Raw genomic sequence first — 20,142 nt, 5'->3', positions numbered from 1 at the left:
CACACAGTAACTTGCAATTCTCTTGTTTCTTCATGATTTTGAATCCAAGCAATCCTTGATTTAATAATATCAGTTTCCATTCTCATAATACTTATATTATATTTTTCACTGAAGTGATTACAAAGCTGGATAAAATGATGGCTAGAGGTAAAAACAGGAATATTCATCCTAAGTAAAACATTCCTCTTTGTAAAAAAAGACTTCACATATCTTGCTTGTGTGAATGCTGCATGATGCCTTAACAGAAAAACACCAGCTGCCTTGGCCACACAATGATTACTTGTTAATCTTGGTAAATTATATATTTTCTTTACTGCATTAGCATATGCAACTTCAAATGTTCTAAACAGCAGACCTTTTTGTGTGTTCGCTAAGTCCCATAATGATAACCCATAATCAGGGACACAATATGCCCTAAACAAAAACAGTAACGTTTGTTAATTAATTTTCTTAAATTTCCTGTATACAGAATTAAGTTTTGAATAAAAGAATTTAATCATATCTCAATATCATATTTATCTGAAAAACTTTCTTCAATTATATAGCCAAAATTTTTATATTTCTTCACTATTTCATACTGATTTATACAAGGGATACTGTGCCCCATATTTTTTGTTGTATTAAATATCATAACTTTGGATTTATTGCTGTTAATTTTCAGTTCCAGATTACTTACCTCAGTCTCAAACGTTTTACACAGTAACTCAACGTTTTCTTTTGAATCACCTAAAATTACAATGTCATCTGCATATGCAATGATATTTACTCTAAAAAAAAAAACAAGGGAACATTCAACATTCACCTTCGATAAGGTTTTAATTATATCATCAATGTATAATTTAAAAAGCAAAGGAGAGAGAATTCCCCCTTGTCGAACACCTCTATTGATAGCGTAATATTTACCAAAACAATTATTCCAAATAATTATCACACTGGTGTTCCGTAAATTCATTTTTTTCATTCATTCATTCATTGCCAGACGCCATGTATCCCAAATGGGGTGGCCAAGGGCTTAGAGTTAACTGTTTTACAGGGAGGGGCACTAATCCTCCACCAACCCCACTTGATACGTGTCCTGTAAATAATTCATAATAATTAAAATAGTGTCAGGGGGAAAGTCCCTTTCCAATAAAATGTTCCCCTGTTTAAAATGATTCACATTATCAAAAGCTTTTGAAAGATCCATAAAAACTGCATAAGATGTTTTGCCTCTTTTAGTATATGGTCTGATAGTTTCTTTTCATAAAAAACAAGCATCAGCAGTAGACAGTCCTTCTGTAAATCCAAAGTGCCTACAGTTAAAAACACACTTTTCTTTTAAAACATCTAAAAAATGTAATTCTAAAAGTTTTAAAACACATGAAGATACCATTATTGGCCTATAATTAGATGAATCTGATGCAGTTCCTTTTATGTCTTTAATAATGGGAGTAACATTACCCTTCAGCATTGCCACTGGTATGTAACAATGACTATAACAAGTGTTTATAAAACGCACCAATACACCTAAAAACTCCTCAGGTCCATGCTTCAGTAATGTTGAGTGTATGCCATCATGACCTATGCCTTCATTCAGCCTCCTAATTAATAGTTTTAATCTTTCTACTGATATTTTAATGCACATTTTTCTTCTGGAATACCACACTTCCTTTAATTTAGACAAAACCTCAGTTCCTTCCCCAATATCCTCTTCATCCTGATTCTTAAACAACTTTTCACCAAACAACTGAATAATATCATTAGTCATACCATCTATAAACTTAGATGATTTTATCTTATTACTCTGTTTTCTTATTTCACCCCAGAAAGAAAGCATATTCTTTCTCTGAAATTTCTCTTGCACAGCTCTAGATCTTTCAGATATTTTATTGCACTTACAACTGGACAACACATTTTTAAAAGTTTTTCTACTCTCTACCATTCTTTGGTATTCCTCCGAATTTCTGTTTCTTCCAGTTTCCAACCATTTAAAATAATCATATCTTGATTTAGCATATAATTCTTTAACACAGCGGTTCCAACCAGGAATAACCCTAAATTTGCATTTATTCTTTCTAAAACCCTGTGTAAAAAAAGGCCACTGAATCGATCATATCATGATAGAAATGTACTATTTGCGCTCTGTGCTCCACTGAGACACACCAAACACTTGGCAAGTAAACGCTTCACTGTTCATACATTTGTTAAGTTCCATACTAACAAATCTCTCAGTCAAATAAATATCCTTATCACTTATCTTATTCCATTCAACATAAAAAACATCATCAGAACTCTGATCTTGATGACACACCTAAGCTCGAATCTATGAATTTAATATAAACTGTAACGGTCATGGGTAAATGATCCGACCCAATCATAGAATACAACACTTTAATGTTGGAAATGCAGGCAAAGGTGCTATCCTTTCCAATGACATGATCCAGCCATTTTGTATACAAATCACTGTAAGGAATGAAAGTAAAAGTATGATCATCCAACATCTCAACATCAAAGCACTTTAACTTATTTCCCTGTATAAAATTGTTAAGATTTAACCAAGACCTACCAATAAAAGGATCAGCATTAAAATCTCCCATGATATAAACACTGTTAAACTCATGGTTATTGAAAATATACTCCAGGTTACTCAGTGCCTCCAGGTATTGATTTAACATTCTATCCTCCCATATATCACTTTTTATATAGGTATTAATTAAAAGAATAGCAGAGTGTCCCATGGTTAAATTCATTACTATATGATTAAGGTCAATTAATAAAATCTTTATTCTAAAAGGTAGATCTTTCCTCCACATAGAAACTAATCCTCCCTCACACCTTCCTCTATTTGAAATAAGAGACTTTTCGGAGTATCTAGCAGCAGATCCTACACATTCATGAATGAATTCAATATCACCCAATTTGTCTTCTGTTATATATGTTTCCTGTAAAAAAATTAATTCATATTGCTGATCTGCTACAGAGCGGATGAGATCTATGTTTTTCCTTAAGGAACAGCAATTAAAAGTACAAATCCTAATATCCATCTTCATGTGTCTAACAAGAAATGTATAAAAGAAATAAAGCAAAAAATATATAAAGAAAAATAATAGTACTAATGGTAACAGTATAGAAAAAAAATAAAAAAAAATAAAAATAAGTAAAAATTAAAAATAAATATAATAAAAATGGATATAATGAATATGCCTATAAAATATTAATATCAAATTATATTAAATAACAGAAAAAAGTACAATAAAAGTACTCATACAACGGTTTCAAAAGGCAGACACCAATCAGTTAATAAAAAACCTATGGAGTAAAAAGTTTAGGTTCTCTATAAATCAGTATCCACTTAAAAAATAATAAAAGAAAAGTTAAGCGGACAAAAATGTTCCAGTAGCAAAAACCAGTAAAAGGAATATAAATAAAAAACAAGTTTCCCTAAAATAACCAATGAGCAATAGCATTCATTCATTCATTGCCAGACGCCATGTATCCCAAACGGGGTGGCCGAGGGCTTAGAGTTAATTGTTTTACAGGGAGGGGCACTAATCCTCCACCAACCCCACTTGACATGTAGGGAGAACGTAGCAGCTTTTCAAAATATTAAAAAATGTTACAGAAACAGAAATCAATGAAATAATAATAAAAAAAAAAAACTACAATGACAAAAAAGGTGAAAAAAAAAATATATATAAGATCTAGATAAAACAAGATAAAAAGTGTAAGACTCTGATGAACATTAGCCAATTAATAATTGCTGACACACACACACACACACACACACACACACACACACACACACACACACACACAGAAAACTGATGCTTAAAAAACCTTAGCAACTAAAAGCAACGAAACTAAAAAGAATATAGTATAAAAAAAAAAAAAATCTATCTATCTATCTATCTATAGCCCGACGCCCTAATCCCGCAAAGGGTGGCCGCAGACAAAACGCCTCCAAGTCACTCTGTCACCCACCATTTGACTCCCCTCCCCCCAACTCACCCCCCCTCCCTCATATACCTCTCAACTCCATCCCTCCACCTCATCCTTGGTCTACCCCTCCCTCTCCCTCCCTCCACCTCACCTACATACACCCTCTTAGTCAGTCTTTCATTCTCCATTCTCTCCACATGTCCAAACCACCTCAGTGTATTTCTCCTAATCTTTTCAACCACATCCACATCTACCCCACAACGTTCCTTCACTTCTTCATTCGTCAACCTGTCCCTCCACGTCACTCCACATGCTCCTCTCAAGTAACTCATTTCCACTGCTCTCACTCTTGACTTGTTCCCCTCTTGCAATGTCCACGCCTCGCTTCCATACGTCAGGGTAGGGATCACAATACCATCATGCAGTGACTTCTTAACTTCCATACTCACCTCCCCATTTCTCATCACTGCTTTCAGTGTACCAACAACCTTCCTTCCCTGCTGTACCCTTTCACGTACTTCATCCCCCAGAGTTCCATCCTTACTCATCACACTACCCAAGTACTTGAATGCACTCACATTCTCCATATCCTCACCATCCAACCTCACTGCACACTCTGTGACTTCATTCCTCTCAAACACCATAACTTTACTTTTGTTTACATTAACTTTCAGCTTCCTCCTCCTACACACTGTCCCAAATTCATTCACCAAACCTTGCAACTCCCATTCATCTTCACTCAACAATACTGTATCATCAGCAAACAGCAACACCGGAAGCTTCCAAATCTCACCCTCATTCATTAGGGCAACCCCCACATCCACTGCCCTACCTTGTACCTCCTTTACAACCCCATCCATATATATATTAAACAGCCATGGAGACATTACACAACCCTGTTTCAGTCCCACATTGAGATCAAAGAACTCACTCAGCTCACCATCCACTCGCACCGTAGCCCTAGCTCCCTCGTACATACTCTTCACAGCACTCAACAATTTCCCCTCCACTCCATATATTCTTAATACCTTCCACATACCTTGCCTATCTATTCTGTCATAAGCTTTCTCCAAGTCCATGAAGGCAGCATACACTTTCCTTCCCTTCTCTAGATACTTCTCCACTAAACATCTTAGAACAAATATCTGATCTACACACCCTTTTCCCTTCCTAAATCCCCTTGTTCTTCTCCAACTAGCTCCTCTGTCATATGCCTAACCCTATCAATGAGTATTCTACCATATATTTTACCAGTCACACTAAGAAGGCAAATACCCCTATGGTTACCACATACTTCTCTCTCCCCTTTTCCTTTGTACAGAGGAACAATTATACCTGATTTCCAGTCCTCTGGAACCCTTCCCTCTTCCCAAGCCAATCTACACAACTTCCATATCCACTCCACAACAATCTCACCCCCATACCTAAGCATTTCACCACACACTCCATCAATTCCTGGGGCCTTTCCCAGCTTAAAATAATAATAATAATAAAAACCAAAGTAAAAACAAGCTTATAAAATAACCTTACCCTAAAATCAGTGATATAGGGGGAATGATCTATTAAAAATACCTCCAGTCAAAATAAAAAGTTTAAAAAAAATAGAATAATTAAATAACACCATAAAAGGAGCAATATATGCGACAATACTAAAAAGCTTCTTTTTCTGTCACCTTCTTTGATTTATTATAATATTTATCTGCTATTACATCCTCTGGCCATAGTTCCTCATTAAATAGTTTATCTCTGTCCTTGGCATTCACTGTAATTTTATATGCATTAAATTCCTCTGACCTAATATCCAGCTGTGTGATATTTATAACTTCAGCTTTAAATACTTTTATAACATGTTCTTTTATTCCACCTACTGAAACTCCCGGATCATTTCTTTCAAGAAAAAACATCTAATGTTCTTTTAACTGCTTTAAGGTTCATGGAATCACTTTTCATGGATCCTGTTATTCCCTTAAACTGATATTTCCTTGTGCGTTGTTTCCTCCTGTCAACTAAAATCCATTCATTATCAACATTACTTTCAATATTTGCAGGACTTCCACCACATATTGGGAAATGAACCTGTGGCACTACCGATTGTGGTCGTAGTTGAATACGTTTGGACACAGCACCAGTACGTGAATCCGATACACATGCTGCAGGGCTGCTGGCCATAACACCGACGACATCCATATTATGCATACCATCTCTTCGTGCCCTCCTCATGCCAACTCTTGCACCGCTGTTCCTCCCTCTCTTCTTCTCCCCATGTAGCCCTTCGTCGAACACATCACCACGGTCCTCATCCATTCTCTTCACTGTCTTCACATTGTCACTTTTTTTTTTTTAATGCGAGGAAGAAGGAACCAAAGGCCATGAGCCCGCAGTAATAGTTCCATCCAAGAGAAAAACAAAATACAATAGAGAGCCAAATTCAAGATCCGATCATTTTGAGATGCCTGGACACACTGCGTTTGAAAGACTGGAGATCATAGGCAGCAGGAAATACAGACAGAGGGAGACAGTTCCAGAGTTGACCTATTGCATAAATGAAAGACTGGGAGTAACGGTTAACTCTTGCATTAGAGAGCTGGACAGAAAAGGGATGAGAGTTTGCTGCCAGACGGGTGCTACGCGCCCGTCGTAGAGGTGGAGGAATGCAAGCAGACAGTTCAGAGGAGCAGTGACCATTAAAGTAGCGATAGAAAAGAGATAAAGATGCAACAGTGCGGCGAAGAGACAGAGGTTGAAGGGAGTCAGTAAGAGGAGGAGAGTTAATGAGACGAAAAGCCTTTGACTCCACCCTATTGAGAAGAGCTGTATGTGGGGAGCCTCCCCACACATGAGAGTTGTACTCCACACAGGGGTGGATAAAACCCCTGTATAGAGTCAACAATTGTGCAGGGGTAAAGAAAGAGCGGAGTTGGCTTAGCACACCCAATCTCTTGGAAGCAGATTTTACAAGAGTTGTAATATGATCTTTCCAAGATAAGTCCCGAGTAAATGAAACCCCAAGCATGTTCAAGGATGGTGCAGGATTAAGCTGAATATTATTAAACATTAGTGGGTATACCTGTGGGAGATTTTGTCGGGTTGAAAGGTGTAAGAACTGAGTCTTAGATGCATTAAAAACAACCATATTATTTTTTACCCCAGTCAGAGATACGAGCCAAGTCAGACATTAGGTGTGCCATAGCCTCATCCCTTGTTTGTTGAAGTAACTGTTGAGATGGGCGTTGCGAGAACCGAATGGAAAGGTGAAGGGTGGAGTCATCAGTGTATGAGTGGATAGGGTTAGATGTACAGCTTAGAAGATCACTGATGAATAAAAGGAAGAGAGTTGGTGATAGGACAGAGCCCTGAGGAACACCACTGTTGATAGATCTAGCAGAAGAACGATGGCCGTCTACATCAGCGGCTATAGAACGACCAGAAAGGAAGCTAGCGATGAAGGCACAGATAGAAGGGTAGAAACCGTAGGAGGGCAGTTTGGAAATTAAAGATTTATGCCAGACTCGATCGAAAGCCTTTGAGATGTCAAGTGCAATGGCAAAGCTTTCGCCAAAGTCCCGAAAGGAGGATGACCAGGAGTCTGAAAGGCAGGTGAGAAGATCGCCAGTGGAGCGTCCCTGACGGAACCCGTACTGACGATCGGAAAGAATGTTGTGATAGGAAAGATGCCTTAAAATTTTTCTATTGAGAATTGACTCGAAAACTTTTGAAATACAGGACGTTAAAGCAATTGGACGATAGTTGGAGGGTTGGGAGTGGTCACCCTTCTTTGGGACTGGCTGAATGAGAGCAAACTTCCAGCAAGAAGGAAAGGTACAAGTTGACAGACAAAGGCGAAAGAGTTTGCCTAGGCAGGGAGTAAGCACAACAGCACAGTTCTTCAGAACAACAGGAGGGACCCCATCAGGCCCATATGCCTTGTTAGTACTGAGGCCAGTGATGGCAGAAAATACATCAGCTGAAGAAATTTTAATGTCAGCCATGAGGAAGCCAGCGGGGGGAAGTGATGGAGGAACAGCACTGGAATCGTTTAAGGTGGAATTGGAGGAGAAAGTCTGTGCGAAGAGATCTGCTTTATCAGTAGAAGAAATAGCTACAGAACCATCAGAGTAGAAAAGAGGAGGGAAGGATGATTAGGTAAAGTTGTTAGAAAGATTTTTGGCAAGGTGCCAGAAGGAGCGGGAAGAATTCGAGTTGGAGAGTTGAGAGCATTTAGTATGGATTAAATTATTTTTAGTAGAGCGAAGAACAGACTTAGCACGATTCCGGGCAGAAACGTAAAGATGATGTGATTCATGGGTGGGTTGGCTCCGGTACCTTTTGTAGGTCCTCTCCTTGTTGCGGACAGCATTAGAACAAGCGTGATTAAACCAAGGCTTTCTTGCGTTAGTCAAAGGATATGAGAAAGGAATGTATGCTTCCATGCCCGAGAGAATAACCTCCGTAATGCGCAAGGCACACTCAGATGGCTCACGGCCATGGAAGCAATAATCATTCCAGGGAAAATCAAAGAAGTCCTGCCTGAGGGCCTCCCAGTCCACGGCTCCAAAATGCCACAGACGACGTTTCCCTGGAGGGTCCACAGGCCGTACCTGAACACTGGACTCAACACTACTTTGTGCTTCAGTTCCAATATGTCTCTTCTGAGTCACCTCCTCCTTATCATGACTATCCCCTAACACATCTGCATAACTCACTGGCATTTTTTTTTGACTCCCTCATGACTTGTTCTTCTGGGAAGTAATACTTCCTTACAGTTATTCATTCTGAGAGATGTCAGATCCTCTAAAAATCTAAAATATGGGCATCATTAATTGCTGATAGTATTCTGGCATATCTGCCATTTATTATTGGTTCCTCTTTTACTAAGATTACATAAAGCATATCCCTTAATTATGTGGGAGTATGAAACAAGATAATAATGATTATTTCCATCATCACAATCATCATCATTATCACCATCATATTTACATGCCGCGATAACGAAGCTGGTATTATTTTCAGTTTGACTTTTGTGTGTGTGTTTGTGTGTGTGTGTGTGTGTGTGTGTGTGTGTGTGTGTGTGTGTGTGTGTGTGTGTGTGTGTGTGTGTGTGTTAGCACGATAACTTTGCAACCGCTCAAGATATAACAAAATTTTACAGGTGTGTACTAGGGAAAAAATAGATCACGAGTTCGAAATTGGTGAAAGTACATCAAGGCCTGCGTGTCTGTTAAAACGATAACCTCGTAACCGCGCAATACATCTTCACAAAATTTTACAAGTATACTGTATAGTAGCAATGAAATTCTACGAATGTTGTTTTCAGTGTGTGTGTGTGTGTGTGTGTGTGTGTGTGTGTGTGTGTGTGTGTGTGTGTTAGTATGATAATTTCGCAATCGCTCAAGATATCATCAGAAAATTGTACAGGTGTGTAATATTGATGAAAATCTCCTACGAGTTCGAAACTGGTGAAAGTTAAGGTCAGTGTCACATTACGAGCCGCGCGAGATATGTATCTGCTCGAGGCTAATGTGATTCCTCCCCCCCCCCTCCCTTTGGAGGGGCCCTCTAGTTTGTTGCTGACTTCTGCACTGCAATGGCCATCCCATCATTATCTTCCATACATACATCAAGTGCAGAGATCTACAGTCCAGATCATTGGTTTACATAATGGTATGAATCCAAGAAGAATGGAAATATTCAAAGCACATTTTTGTATATCTTACATACCAGTGTCATTCTTGCAGTTTTACATTATTTCTAATGTTGTCATTGAAAGTACAGTCGCGCTGAGTAATCCTGTTCCACTTCCAGGGGTCTGAATTACTTATCGAAGATTTCAGTCCTTCAAGTCTGCTTCACATTTGCTGGTTAGCTTAGAAATATGTCACTGGTTTTGAACAGTTTCCAGGAAGTGTAAAGGAACTATTGACAGCAACAGCACTTTACATGTGATGTTTCTGAAGTACTTTTTTTGTGTGTAACTGTGTTTGATGTTGTGCACACAGCTACGGCGTACCGTGAGTGTGACGTGACTGGTGCCTGGCTGCTGGGGGGATGGACCAACTACTCGCAGTGCCTCAGCGTCATCGAACACCAGGTCAGATCACACCACCACCTGATATCAGAAAGTAGAGGGCAGTCTGTCAGGTCTAGTAATATAGTAAAACTCACAGACAAATCATGGTAGTGCACATCATGATTGGTCAGGTCATGGCAGTGCGGACCACACTGCGTGAGGCCATGGTACTGTGCATCATGGTTGTAAAGGTTAAAGTAATGCAAACCACAATAGATTAGTTCATGGTTGTACAGGTCATGGTAGTATAGATCACAATAGGACACTTCATATTGGCACAGGTCATGGTAGTACAGGTACCAGTAATTCATTTCATGATAATACACTTCACACTAGTCAGGTCATGGAACCTCAGGTCACAGTAGTACTGGGCAGCGTTGCACCAGGCCTTAGCACTAATTATAGGTTCTTGGGTAATGGGGGTATAGGTGCAACCACCAAATCCTTAAGGTGCGATTTCTCTTATTCACTTTAGATACCCTATTTTTAGGTGCAATATGGAAAGGATACTGTCGTGTGTGTGTGTGTGTGTGTGTGTGTGTGTGTGTGTGTGTGTGTGTGTGTGTGTGTGTGTGTGTGTGTGCACATTTCAATAATATTTATATTTCCCTCAAATATTATTTTTAAATGATAATTGTGAATATATGTTTTCTTAATATTATGAATATTATGTAACCAATATTCAAGCCATATCTAAGAACAAGAAACCGTGTGACCTTCCGCTCAAGTAGAACCACAACAAACGAAATGCCTCCTGTTCAAAATACCTCCGATTCCTCTAGTTTTAAGGACGAGATGGTTTCGACAATCACTCCGAAGGACATGGTGGAGGTTAGATGAAGTTTTATTCCCAGAAGCAAGGAACACAGAAGAATGATCTTCGCGAGAAGAAGACTGTAACAAATTCCTAACACCTACGCATAATTTCCTTCGCCAACGAAGTTGGAGGAGCTTATGTATTCACCTGTGTTTGTCTGTTTTCTTGTTTGTCCATACGAATGTCCAAAAGTTCTCACTGAATTTCATTGAAATTTTGTGGAAGAGTGTGCCTTGGGCCATGAAAAAATTGATTAAATTTGGGGAAGGATCCGGATCCGCATCCTATATGTAATATCTCCAAACGTTCTCAATGAATATATATATATATATATATATATATATATATATATATATATATATATATATATATATATATATATATATATATATATATATATATATATATATATATATATATATATATATATATATATATATATATATTGTGGAAGAGTGCGCCATGGGTCAAGGAGCAATTGATTAAATTTGGGGGCGATCCGGATCCTATGTATTCCACACAATATCTCCACGGATACGTTTCCGGATCCTTTTAATGGCAATGGCATTGGCGGAGGTACGCGATCTCTGAGTGTTTCTTAGTTTCGTAGTGTCTTTCTTTTCATTATGCGAAAACTTATTACTTAATAGAATTGATGATGATAATTTTAAGAGTATTTCATTAGTATCCTGTTGCTATTCAGACTATGTTTACAACCTCTGGGTACAATGAAATATTTACTTTAGTGAACACGAGCAGGATCAAAACGATTTATAGTTGTCAGATATCACCAGAGAGACCCACCTCTCCAGTTAGTTCCTACCATGACAGGGGTATCTCGACAGCCCCCACATTTTTACCCTCGAAACGTCTAGCATCGTTGCGAGACGGTGGTGCAACGCAGCCTTGGTCACAAAATATCAGAAGAAGGCTGTATAGGTCACACTAGATTGTAGTACAGGCCATACTAGCACAGATCAATGCTGTGTGTGTCTTACTGTCAGATCATAGTAGTACAGGTCACACTAAGTCAGGCTGTGGTAGTACAGATGCCACTACAATTGATCATGGTGTTAGAAGTCTACCTTTGTCAGATCATGGTAGCGCAGGTTACATTAGACGAGATCAGTGCTGGAGATACGCTAGGTCATGGTAGTGCAGGTTAATTTAAGTCACGTCATAGTGCATCTCGCTGCTGGAGAGTGAAAATGTGAAAACTGCTTGGACGAGAAATCAGCCCAGAAATGGAGAAATGGAGAAATTGCCTGGGCCAACAGACAGCCCTCATCATCTCCTCATACCCTCCACCCCAAAAGAAGGAAATGCTGTACAACAAAGACGCATTGTTGCGACCCGGGAGATAGTTTTTTTATTTTATTTTATTTTTTTCTGATAGAGGGTCTGCAGTTACTTCAGCCGGAAAGTCTATCTCACAGCCTCCTAGCCGAAGACACGGAAATCAATCTTGGACCACACAAACACACTTAAACCAGTTGCACTGAACATACACACAGACAATGGCACGTCGAGTGCACCCGCTGTAAAAGATGGCTAAATCTCGGAGACCCTGGTCTGCCATACCATAACTAAAGCACAACACCTCAAATTGGAGAAGTGGCTCCAGTAGTAGACAAAACACACACATTTATGCACACCCGACACACAACTCAAAAAAAGACCACACATGTAAGACAAAAAAAATATATACGATAACGATGACACACTATCAAAGGCATTAACACAAACATCGCAAAACCACACAATTTTCTACCCACACTCAAACTTAATATAGCATCAATACGTCACGAAACTCACGAACTGGTCCAACACTTCACACATCACATATACTACCCATAGACACAACAAACAACAGGGAAGGGGGTGGCCACCTCACCCTCATCTACAAAGGCATCCCATTCACACATCATTATAAATATCAAACAGAGCGCCACATACCTAGGGCCGGTTTAACTATGCTGTGGCCTGGTTGGCAACGCAGACGGTTGGCCTGCAACATATAGATCTCTTTTTCGTGTTATTTCCAGTGAAAGTTGGGCATGACCTATAATGGCCTTTTTTATGGCCTGATGGGTGATGGTCCTTATTTGGACGTCCAAAGCGTATATTTACTCCACTCTGGAAGTCTGGAAGGCCTATTACAGGCCGTGGCCTGGTAGGCAGTTGCCCATTTTGCCTATTGCTGGTAATCCGGCCCTGTAAATACTCAGTGAAAGCATAACAGAAATAACATTATATATATATATATATATATATATATATATATATATATATATATATATATATATATATATATATATCATCAGCCGTTGAGGTCCACGGCAGAACCGGCCTATCCCTACCGAAGCAGGGACGATACAGCCAATGTATCTCTACCCAGTGGCTTAGGCTGTCTGGTAGAGACTATGTTGGCTTAGGCTGTCTGGTAGAGACTATGTTGGCTTAGGCTGTCTGGTAGAGACTATGTATGTAGGGTGAGAAGTGCTTGTAAATGTGACTGTACTGTTGTAGTGGCTTTGGATGTGTGTGTAGTCTGTGAACCAAGTGTAATCGGCCCGCCTTAAGCCGACTGGGTGCAAGCATACTAGTATGCGACACTGGTTCGACCACAGCACCCCTTGTGTCCGCCAAAGTAGCAAGTGGCTTGGTGAACGCTTCCCAAAGTTATTATAACTCTGGCGGGAGGTGAAGCCGTGCTCACCAGCGTGCGAAACGCAACTCTACCACTGTACCACAGAGGCTCATATATATATATATATATATATATATATATATATATATATATATATATATATATATCCATTCATCCATCCATCCATCCATCATCTAATCCTGCATTGCCCCATGAGGAGCGTAGGAGCCCGGGACTAGGCGGTTGGTCCTGACATTTAAGATGAGAGTGACCAGCCTCACTCATCCCTGAGTGGCATTAAATGAGCAATCAACCCCAACCATTCCTTGGATATAAACCTTCACTGGCTCTATCCGATTGGAGCGCAATAATTACTCACTAAACCACCAGGCGCCAAAATTTGGTTATATGGTTACCACCAGCGCAGTAAATGGTTTCCTGGTGCACAGGAAACCATTTGGCTTGTCACTCAGTGTAGAGTCACCCACAGGCTGATGGAAGTGGAAAGAATGAAGGAAAAAAAGACAGAAGAGGGAATGTAAAGTCACCCGTAGGCTGAAGGACAAGGAAAGAATGAAGGAAAGAAAGACAGAAGAGAATGGAAGGAAAGAAGGTTGGAGAAGAAAGGGCAGACATCCGAGAGCAGTACTACATCGAGTGAGTGGATGGTGAGCACCCCCACGTACCACACACACACACACACACACACACACACACACAAAATATATATATATATATATATATATATATATATATATATATATATATATATATATATATATACTGTATATATATATATATATATATATATATATATATATATATATATATATATACCGTATATATATATAAACAGCAGCCATTGGAAATCAGCTTCTGACCAAAGGCCTTCCCTAGCCTTCACGAAATCCTTGACTGAGCCAGTCTCGCGCACGTTTTGCCTGCAAACTTCTCTATCTTATCTCTGCCCCTCCTGCTACGCTAACAATCTCTTGGAGTTCAGATACCCAGCCTCTTGCTCCATTAATTATCCATTATTCTTGCTACATGATCTGCCCACCTCCATGTCTGTTCTCTTATAACTGCTATAATGTCTTTGACTTTAGTCTGCTTTCTCACCCAAGTTTTTTTTTTCCCCTGTCTCCTAAAGATTTTCCCAACATTGACCTTTCCATTGTTCTTTGAGAACGGACAGTTGATTTTCCATCGATATCGTCATTTTCAAGGTCTCCAACCATGAGTTATAGCTGGGATTATACATTCATTATATATTTTTTGTTACATGTATTCTGGTATAATACTTTTCATGATGTCTCTGTGTTTACCAAAGGCTTTCCATCCAATAGTAATGCGTCTTTTTATTTCGCCATAATGGTCTTTAGCTAATTTCAGTATTTAAGTAACTGTACTCCTCGACTTTTTCAAGAATTTCTTCGTTTATTCTGATAACGCTCTTTGGTGTATTTGGATTAATCAGTTTTACTCTGGTTCATCTTTAGCATTGCTTTCAGACTTTCCCTGTGAAGGTCATTTAACATTTTTTGCATTGTCCCTACTGTTCCTGAGATTAGGACAATGTCATTTGGAGATCTTAAATGGTTTAAGTTTTCTCCATCTATGATTACTCCTTTGTTCTCCCAGTGTAGGTTTCTGAAAATACTTTCTAGGCATGCTGTAAATAACTTTGGTTAAATTGTATTTTCCTGACTCATGCCCTCAACCTTATCCGAGTCTTTATGTTATTTAACTGTAGCAGCTCCCTCTTTATATATTTTTTCGAGCGGTTTTACAAAGTTCTTATTTACTCCTTGTTCCCGGAATGAATATATAATTTCTATGTGCTCCACTGAGTCGAAAGCCATTTCGTAATCAATAAAACCTAAGTCCAGTGATATATTATATTGTGTCGTTTCCTCAGTTAGGTGATTCAATGTGTGTAGATGACTAGTAGTCGAATATCTGCCTCGGAATCCTGCTTATTCGCGAGGTTAGTTAATTCCAAATTTGCTGATATTCTGTTTGGGAGGATTTTGGTGAAGAGTTTGTAAATACCTGGTAATTAGCTAATGGGTCGATAGGTACTAAGATCTTTTGAGGTTCCTCCGTTGTACAGCAAAATAACAATTGCCTTACACCATATTTAGCAAATTTTCTTCTTTTTTAAACGCAGTGGGTGACCGTGTTATGTACTTCTACTCCTGCATCCGACAATAAATCTGCTACTGTTCTATCTTCTCCTGAGGCCTTCCCTCTTTTCATATTTTTAAGAGACATATTTACTTCGTCTGGTGTTACCTCTGGTATTTTATTTGTGTCAACTGAAAAGTTAACTGCTGGTACATTTGTCTTTGATGTATACAGTTCTTGTAAAATTCTTAAACTCTCTTCACTGTCTTATCTCTATACGTAATGACTTCACTGTTTTTTCTTTCAGTTATACAGTTTGTAGTTCATAGTGCCATTGAACTTCGGACCGGATTCAGATGTTTTCCTTTTGTGATGGTTTCTTTGCTTTGATCCATGCTTTTTCTCTCTTTTCTTTTCTTTGTCTCTTATTGATAGGCTTATGTAATTCAGTTCTTTCTATTTCATCTTTCTTTGTTTATACTTTCATTTTCTCTCTTCTTTCCATGAGCTCGAGGGTCATTCTTGAATACTTGTTGACTTTTTTGTATTGGCATTCCCTACTACCTTCGTTGATTCTCTTAGCAGTTTTGTCAGTCTATCATTCAACTTATCAATGCCACACTCAGCATAACTTAAAGCCTGAAATCTGTTTGTTATTTCTAAGTGAAAGGCTGCTTTGTTTTCGTCTACTTTTATTATGCACATTATTTTATTTTCAATTAGGTTCATTCTTTCACTTCTGGAATTTAATCTGACTGTGCAAACCACCATTCTGATGTCCCTTCCTATTGTACATTATTTATAACTATCATTTATGATCATGTTATTCTAATTTGTTGGTGGTAGGTGGGGACGCTCACCGTCCACTCACTCGATGTGGTGATGCTTTGGATATCTGCCCTTTCCTCTCTTCCTTCCTTCCTCTTCTGTCTTGCTTTCCTTCTTTCTTTCCTCTTCCTTCTGCCTTCTGGTGACTTTACACTCCCTTTTCTGTCTTTCTTTCATTCTTTCTTTTCCTTCTGCCTATGGATGACTCTACACTGAATAACAAGCCAAATGGTTTCCTGTACACCGGGAAACCATTTACTACGCTGGGTGGTAACCATATAAACAAATTATGGCGCCTGGTGGTTTAGTGGTTAATTAAGGTGCTCCAATCGGACTGAGCCTGCTAGGTTTATATCCAAGGGATGGTTGGGGTTTAGTGCTCTCATAATGCCACTCACCGATGAGTGAGGCTGGTCACCCTCATCTTAAATATCAGGACCAACTTGCCTAGCCTCGAGCTTCTACGCTTCTCATGGGACAACATAGGATTGGATGATGGATGGATAGATTTTCTTATTTGCGATAAAGTCAGTTTAATTCTTCGTTTCTCCATTTGGACTTCTCCACGTTCATTTTCTCCCTGTTCTGTTGTGAAAGAATATGTTCATTATTTCCATGTAATACATTTCAGCAAAATTTACCACCATTTCACCTCTGTCATTCCTTTCTTACACCCAGACTTTTCCCATAGATCCTTCTCGATTTTTCGCTTTGCTGGCATTTGCATTGAAGTCTGCCTTGATTACAGTATATCAGGTCTTTTCTTCCATAATATGGGAGACTAGTCATTGAAGCTTTCTGAGTTTTCATCTGAGCTTTAAGAAGTCGGTGCATATATTTTATTACTTTCGGGGTGTATCTTTTCCTTATCTAATTACAATCCATGCTATTCTATCAGGTACACTGCTGAATTTAAAAATGTTCTCCACAAGATTTCAGTTATTTACTAATCCTACATCACTAACTCTGTAGTAAAATAGGTGGTTACTGTCTTGAAGATGAATTAATTTTTCTTCTTTTCTCTGGGTCTCACTCAGACCTACAGTATTCCAACAAATGTTTTCTAAGTCAGTCATTAAGGTATCCAGTTTGTAATCTTCAGCAAGGATTCTTACATTGTACTCATATATGTAGATCTTCATGGATTTCAGTTTGTTTAATATCCCGGACTCTTATTTGCAGAGACAGTGCCTACTCATTTTCGGTGGCACACTGCCCATAACCACATTAGGCAGTGTTGTTGGGCATTTAGTGGATGATGATACAACAGGAATGCCCGTTAAATCATTAGCAGAAGGATTCATGTTTTGCTGAGGGAGGGGGGGGGGGAGGTTGCAGATCTCACCTTCTCACCTTTCTACCATATTTTATGTGTAATAGTATATAGGCTATATATATATATATATATATATATATATATATATATATATATATATATATATATATATATATATATATATATGCAGAGACTTTACTTCACCGTGAAGATATGTATGACAAACTAAGCACAGGAGAAATGAAAGGAGCGACAGTGAGTACTTTCGTATATTACATCTTCAGACAGAGTGAGACAGAAGCGTAAAGGGTAGAGGTCTTTTATGCACACCCGCAGCAGGTAGTGGCACACAGAACAATGGATGACCTGAATTTTTACCTGCGGCTTAACTTAGGGTCACCTGCAGCAGGGAGTGGAACACAACAAAGGATGACCTGAATCTAAAAATGCACGTGACAAAGGAGGAAGGGGGGAGGAAAGGGGAGTGGGAGGGAGGGGGAATGGGGAGGGGAGGAGGGGAAGGGGGAAGGGGAGAGGGGGAGGGAGGAGGGGATAAAATCTGCTGCTTAACTTAAGACCTAGAGGATTAATGCTTGGTGTGTCCCACACAGGTGTGACTACACCACCAGGAGATGACAGGGAACAATCAGTTGTTAGTCTGGGGGATACTGCTTTAAAATTAATTCAGTTAACAATTTATCACACTTAAAATGACCATAGCTCATGTTTACATTCTTTTCATATGTGCCAGAAATTAGACAAGATTCTATTACATTTCGTTCATCTAAGCTTTTTGATCTTGCTAGAATCTTAGAGCCTGTCCAGTCAATATGGTGATCACTAGATGCTTTGTGCTGAAATAAACCACTACTCTGTTGGGCTGTCCTTACACTGTATTTATGTTGTGAGATTCTAGTTTCCAAATCTTTTCCAGATTGTCCTATGTAAAATTTGTTACAGCTTTTACACGGGATTTTGTAAACAACGCCTGAATTACTGAAAGGCTGTTCTTGATGAGTTTTTTTTTTTTTTTTTTATAGTGTTCTCATATTTGAATACTACTTGTACATTGAATTTCCTCAGTATGTGAACAACATCAAGAAAATTTTCGTGGAAAGGGAGGACAACAGTTCTTTGAATGTTCTGGCGATCTGGCTTATTAGTTTTCCCTTCAAGGAATCGTTTCATGGCTGTTTTGTGGCACTGAGTTAGTGTTTTTCATTCATTCATTGCCAGACGCCATGTATCCCAAAGTTAGTGTGCTTTGTGGATATTTTAGCTTCTTTCCAATACTCTGAATCATTTTTAGTTCATCATCTAAAAATTATGGGTCTGAAATTCTATATGCTCTTAGGTACATGGATATGAACACAGATCTTTTTACATTAATATGATGGTTTGAATAGTAATGCACATATGACATAATATTTGTAGGTTTCCTGTATACCTTAGTCTTCAAAACATTTTGGTTCCTGATAACTTTTACATCCAAAAATGGCAATTCATTATCCATTTCCATCTCATGAGTAAACTTAATCGATGGAACTAACGAATTTAATTGTAGGAGAAATTCATTAATGGGAAGACTGTTAGGCCAGAAGCATAGGATATTATCAACGTATCGGAGCCAAACTATGTTTTGCTCCTTTATGGAGGTCAGTAAATGTTTCTCAAAGTATTCCATGTAAATATTTGCCAGAACTGGGGAGAGGGGATTACCCATGGCCATACCAAATTTTTGTGTGTAAAATTTACCTTCAAAGGTAAAAGAAGATTTCACAATGCACAATTTAATTAGCTTGATAATGTCTTCAGAGGGAATACAATCAGTGTTACTACCCAGAATGCTTGGCAGGAAAGTTAAAACATCATCAGCAGGGACATTTGTGAATAATGATTTAAAATCAAAGCTGACTAATTTGTAGGGGTACATGACATTTAGAGATTTTAACTTTCTTACCAAAAGAAAATCCATCTGCACCATACATACATGGTGCAGAGGGATTTTGCACCATATGTGTATGGTTTGATTAAAACTCACAAATCAAACAACCCCATCTGGCCAATTGCAAGCTCTGTAGGCTCTACGACATAGAAGCTCTCCAAGTGGCTAGTAACACTGTTGTCCCCTGTTGTAGGCACTGTCTCTGATTCATTTGTACAAAACAATGTCACGTGCATTTTTAGATTCAGGTCATCCTTTGTTGTGTTCCAGTCCCTGCTGCAGGTGACCATAAGTTAAGCAGCGGGTAAAAATTCAGGTCATCCATTGTTCTGTGTGCCACTGCCTGCTGTGGGTGTGCATAAAAGACGTCTACCCTTTGCGTTTCTGTCTCACTCTGTCTGAAGATGTAATATACGAAAGTACTCACTGTCGCTCCTATCATTTCTCCTGTGGTTAGTTTGTCATATATATATATATATATATATATATATATATATATATATATATATATATA

At 38.7% G+C, this 20,142-nt stretch overlaps 1 protein-coding gene across 1 annotated transcript in view; it reads left to right on the top strand.

Moving 5' to 3' along the window:
- The window catches only part of LOC145390374 (corticotropin-releasing factor receptor 1-like), a 427,528-nt gene that overhangs the window by 127,020 nt on the left and 280,366 nt on the right, over positions 1-20,142 (top strand). Inside the window, exon 3 of the mRNA XM_080265322.1 lies at positions 9,915-10,006. Within this exon, the coding sequence (XP_080121448.1) occupies positions 9,915-10,006 (92 nt within the window). The remainder of the gene's footprint in view (positions 1-9,914; positions 10,007-20,142) is intronic.

Source organism: Coenobita brevimanus, chromosome 14 (genome assembly GCF_032717465.1).
Source record: "Coenobita brevimanus isolate Jiangsu-jjx chromosome 14, ASM3271746v2, whole genome shotgun sequence".
Classification (NCBI taxonomy): domain Eukaryota; kingdom Metazoa; phylum Arthropoda; class Malacostraca; order Decapoda; family Coenobitidae; genus Coenobita; species Coenobita brevimanus.
The sequence above is the reverse complement of the archived record's forward strand: the minus strand, read 5'-3'. Positions and strand labels throughout refer to the sequence as shown.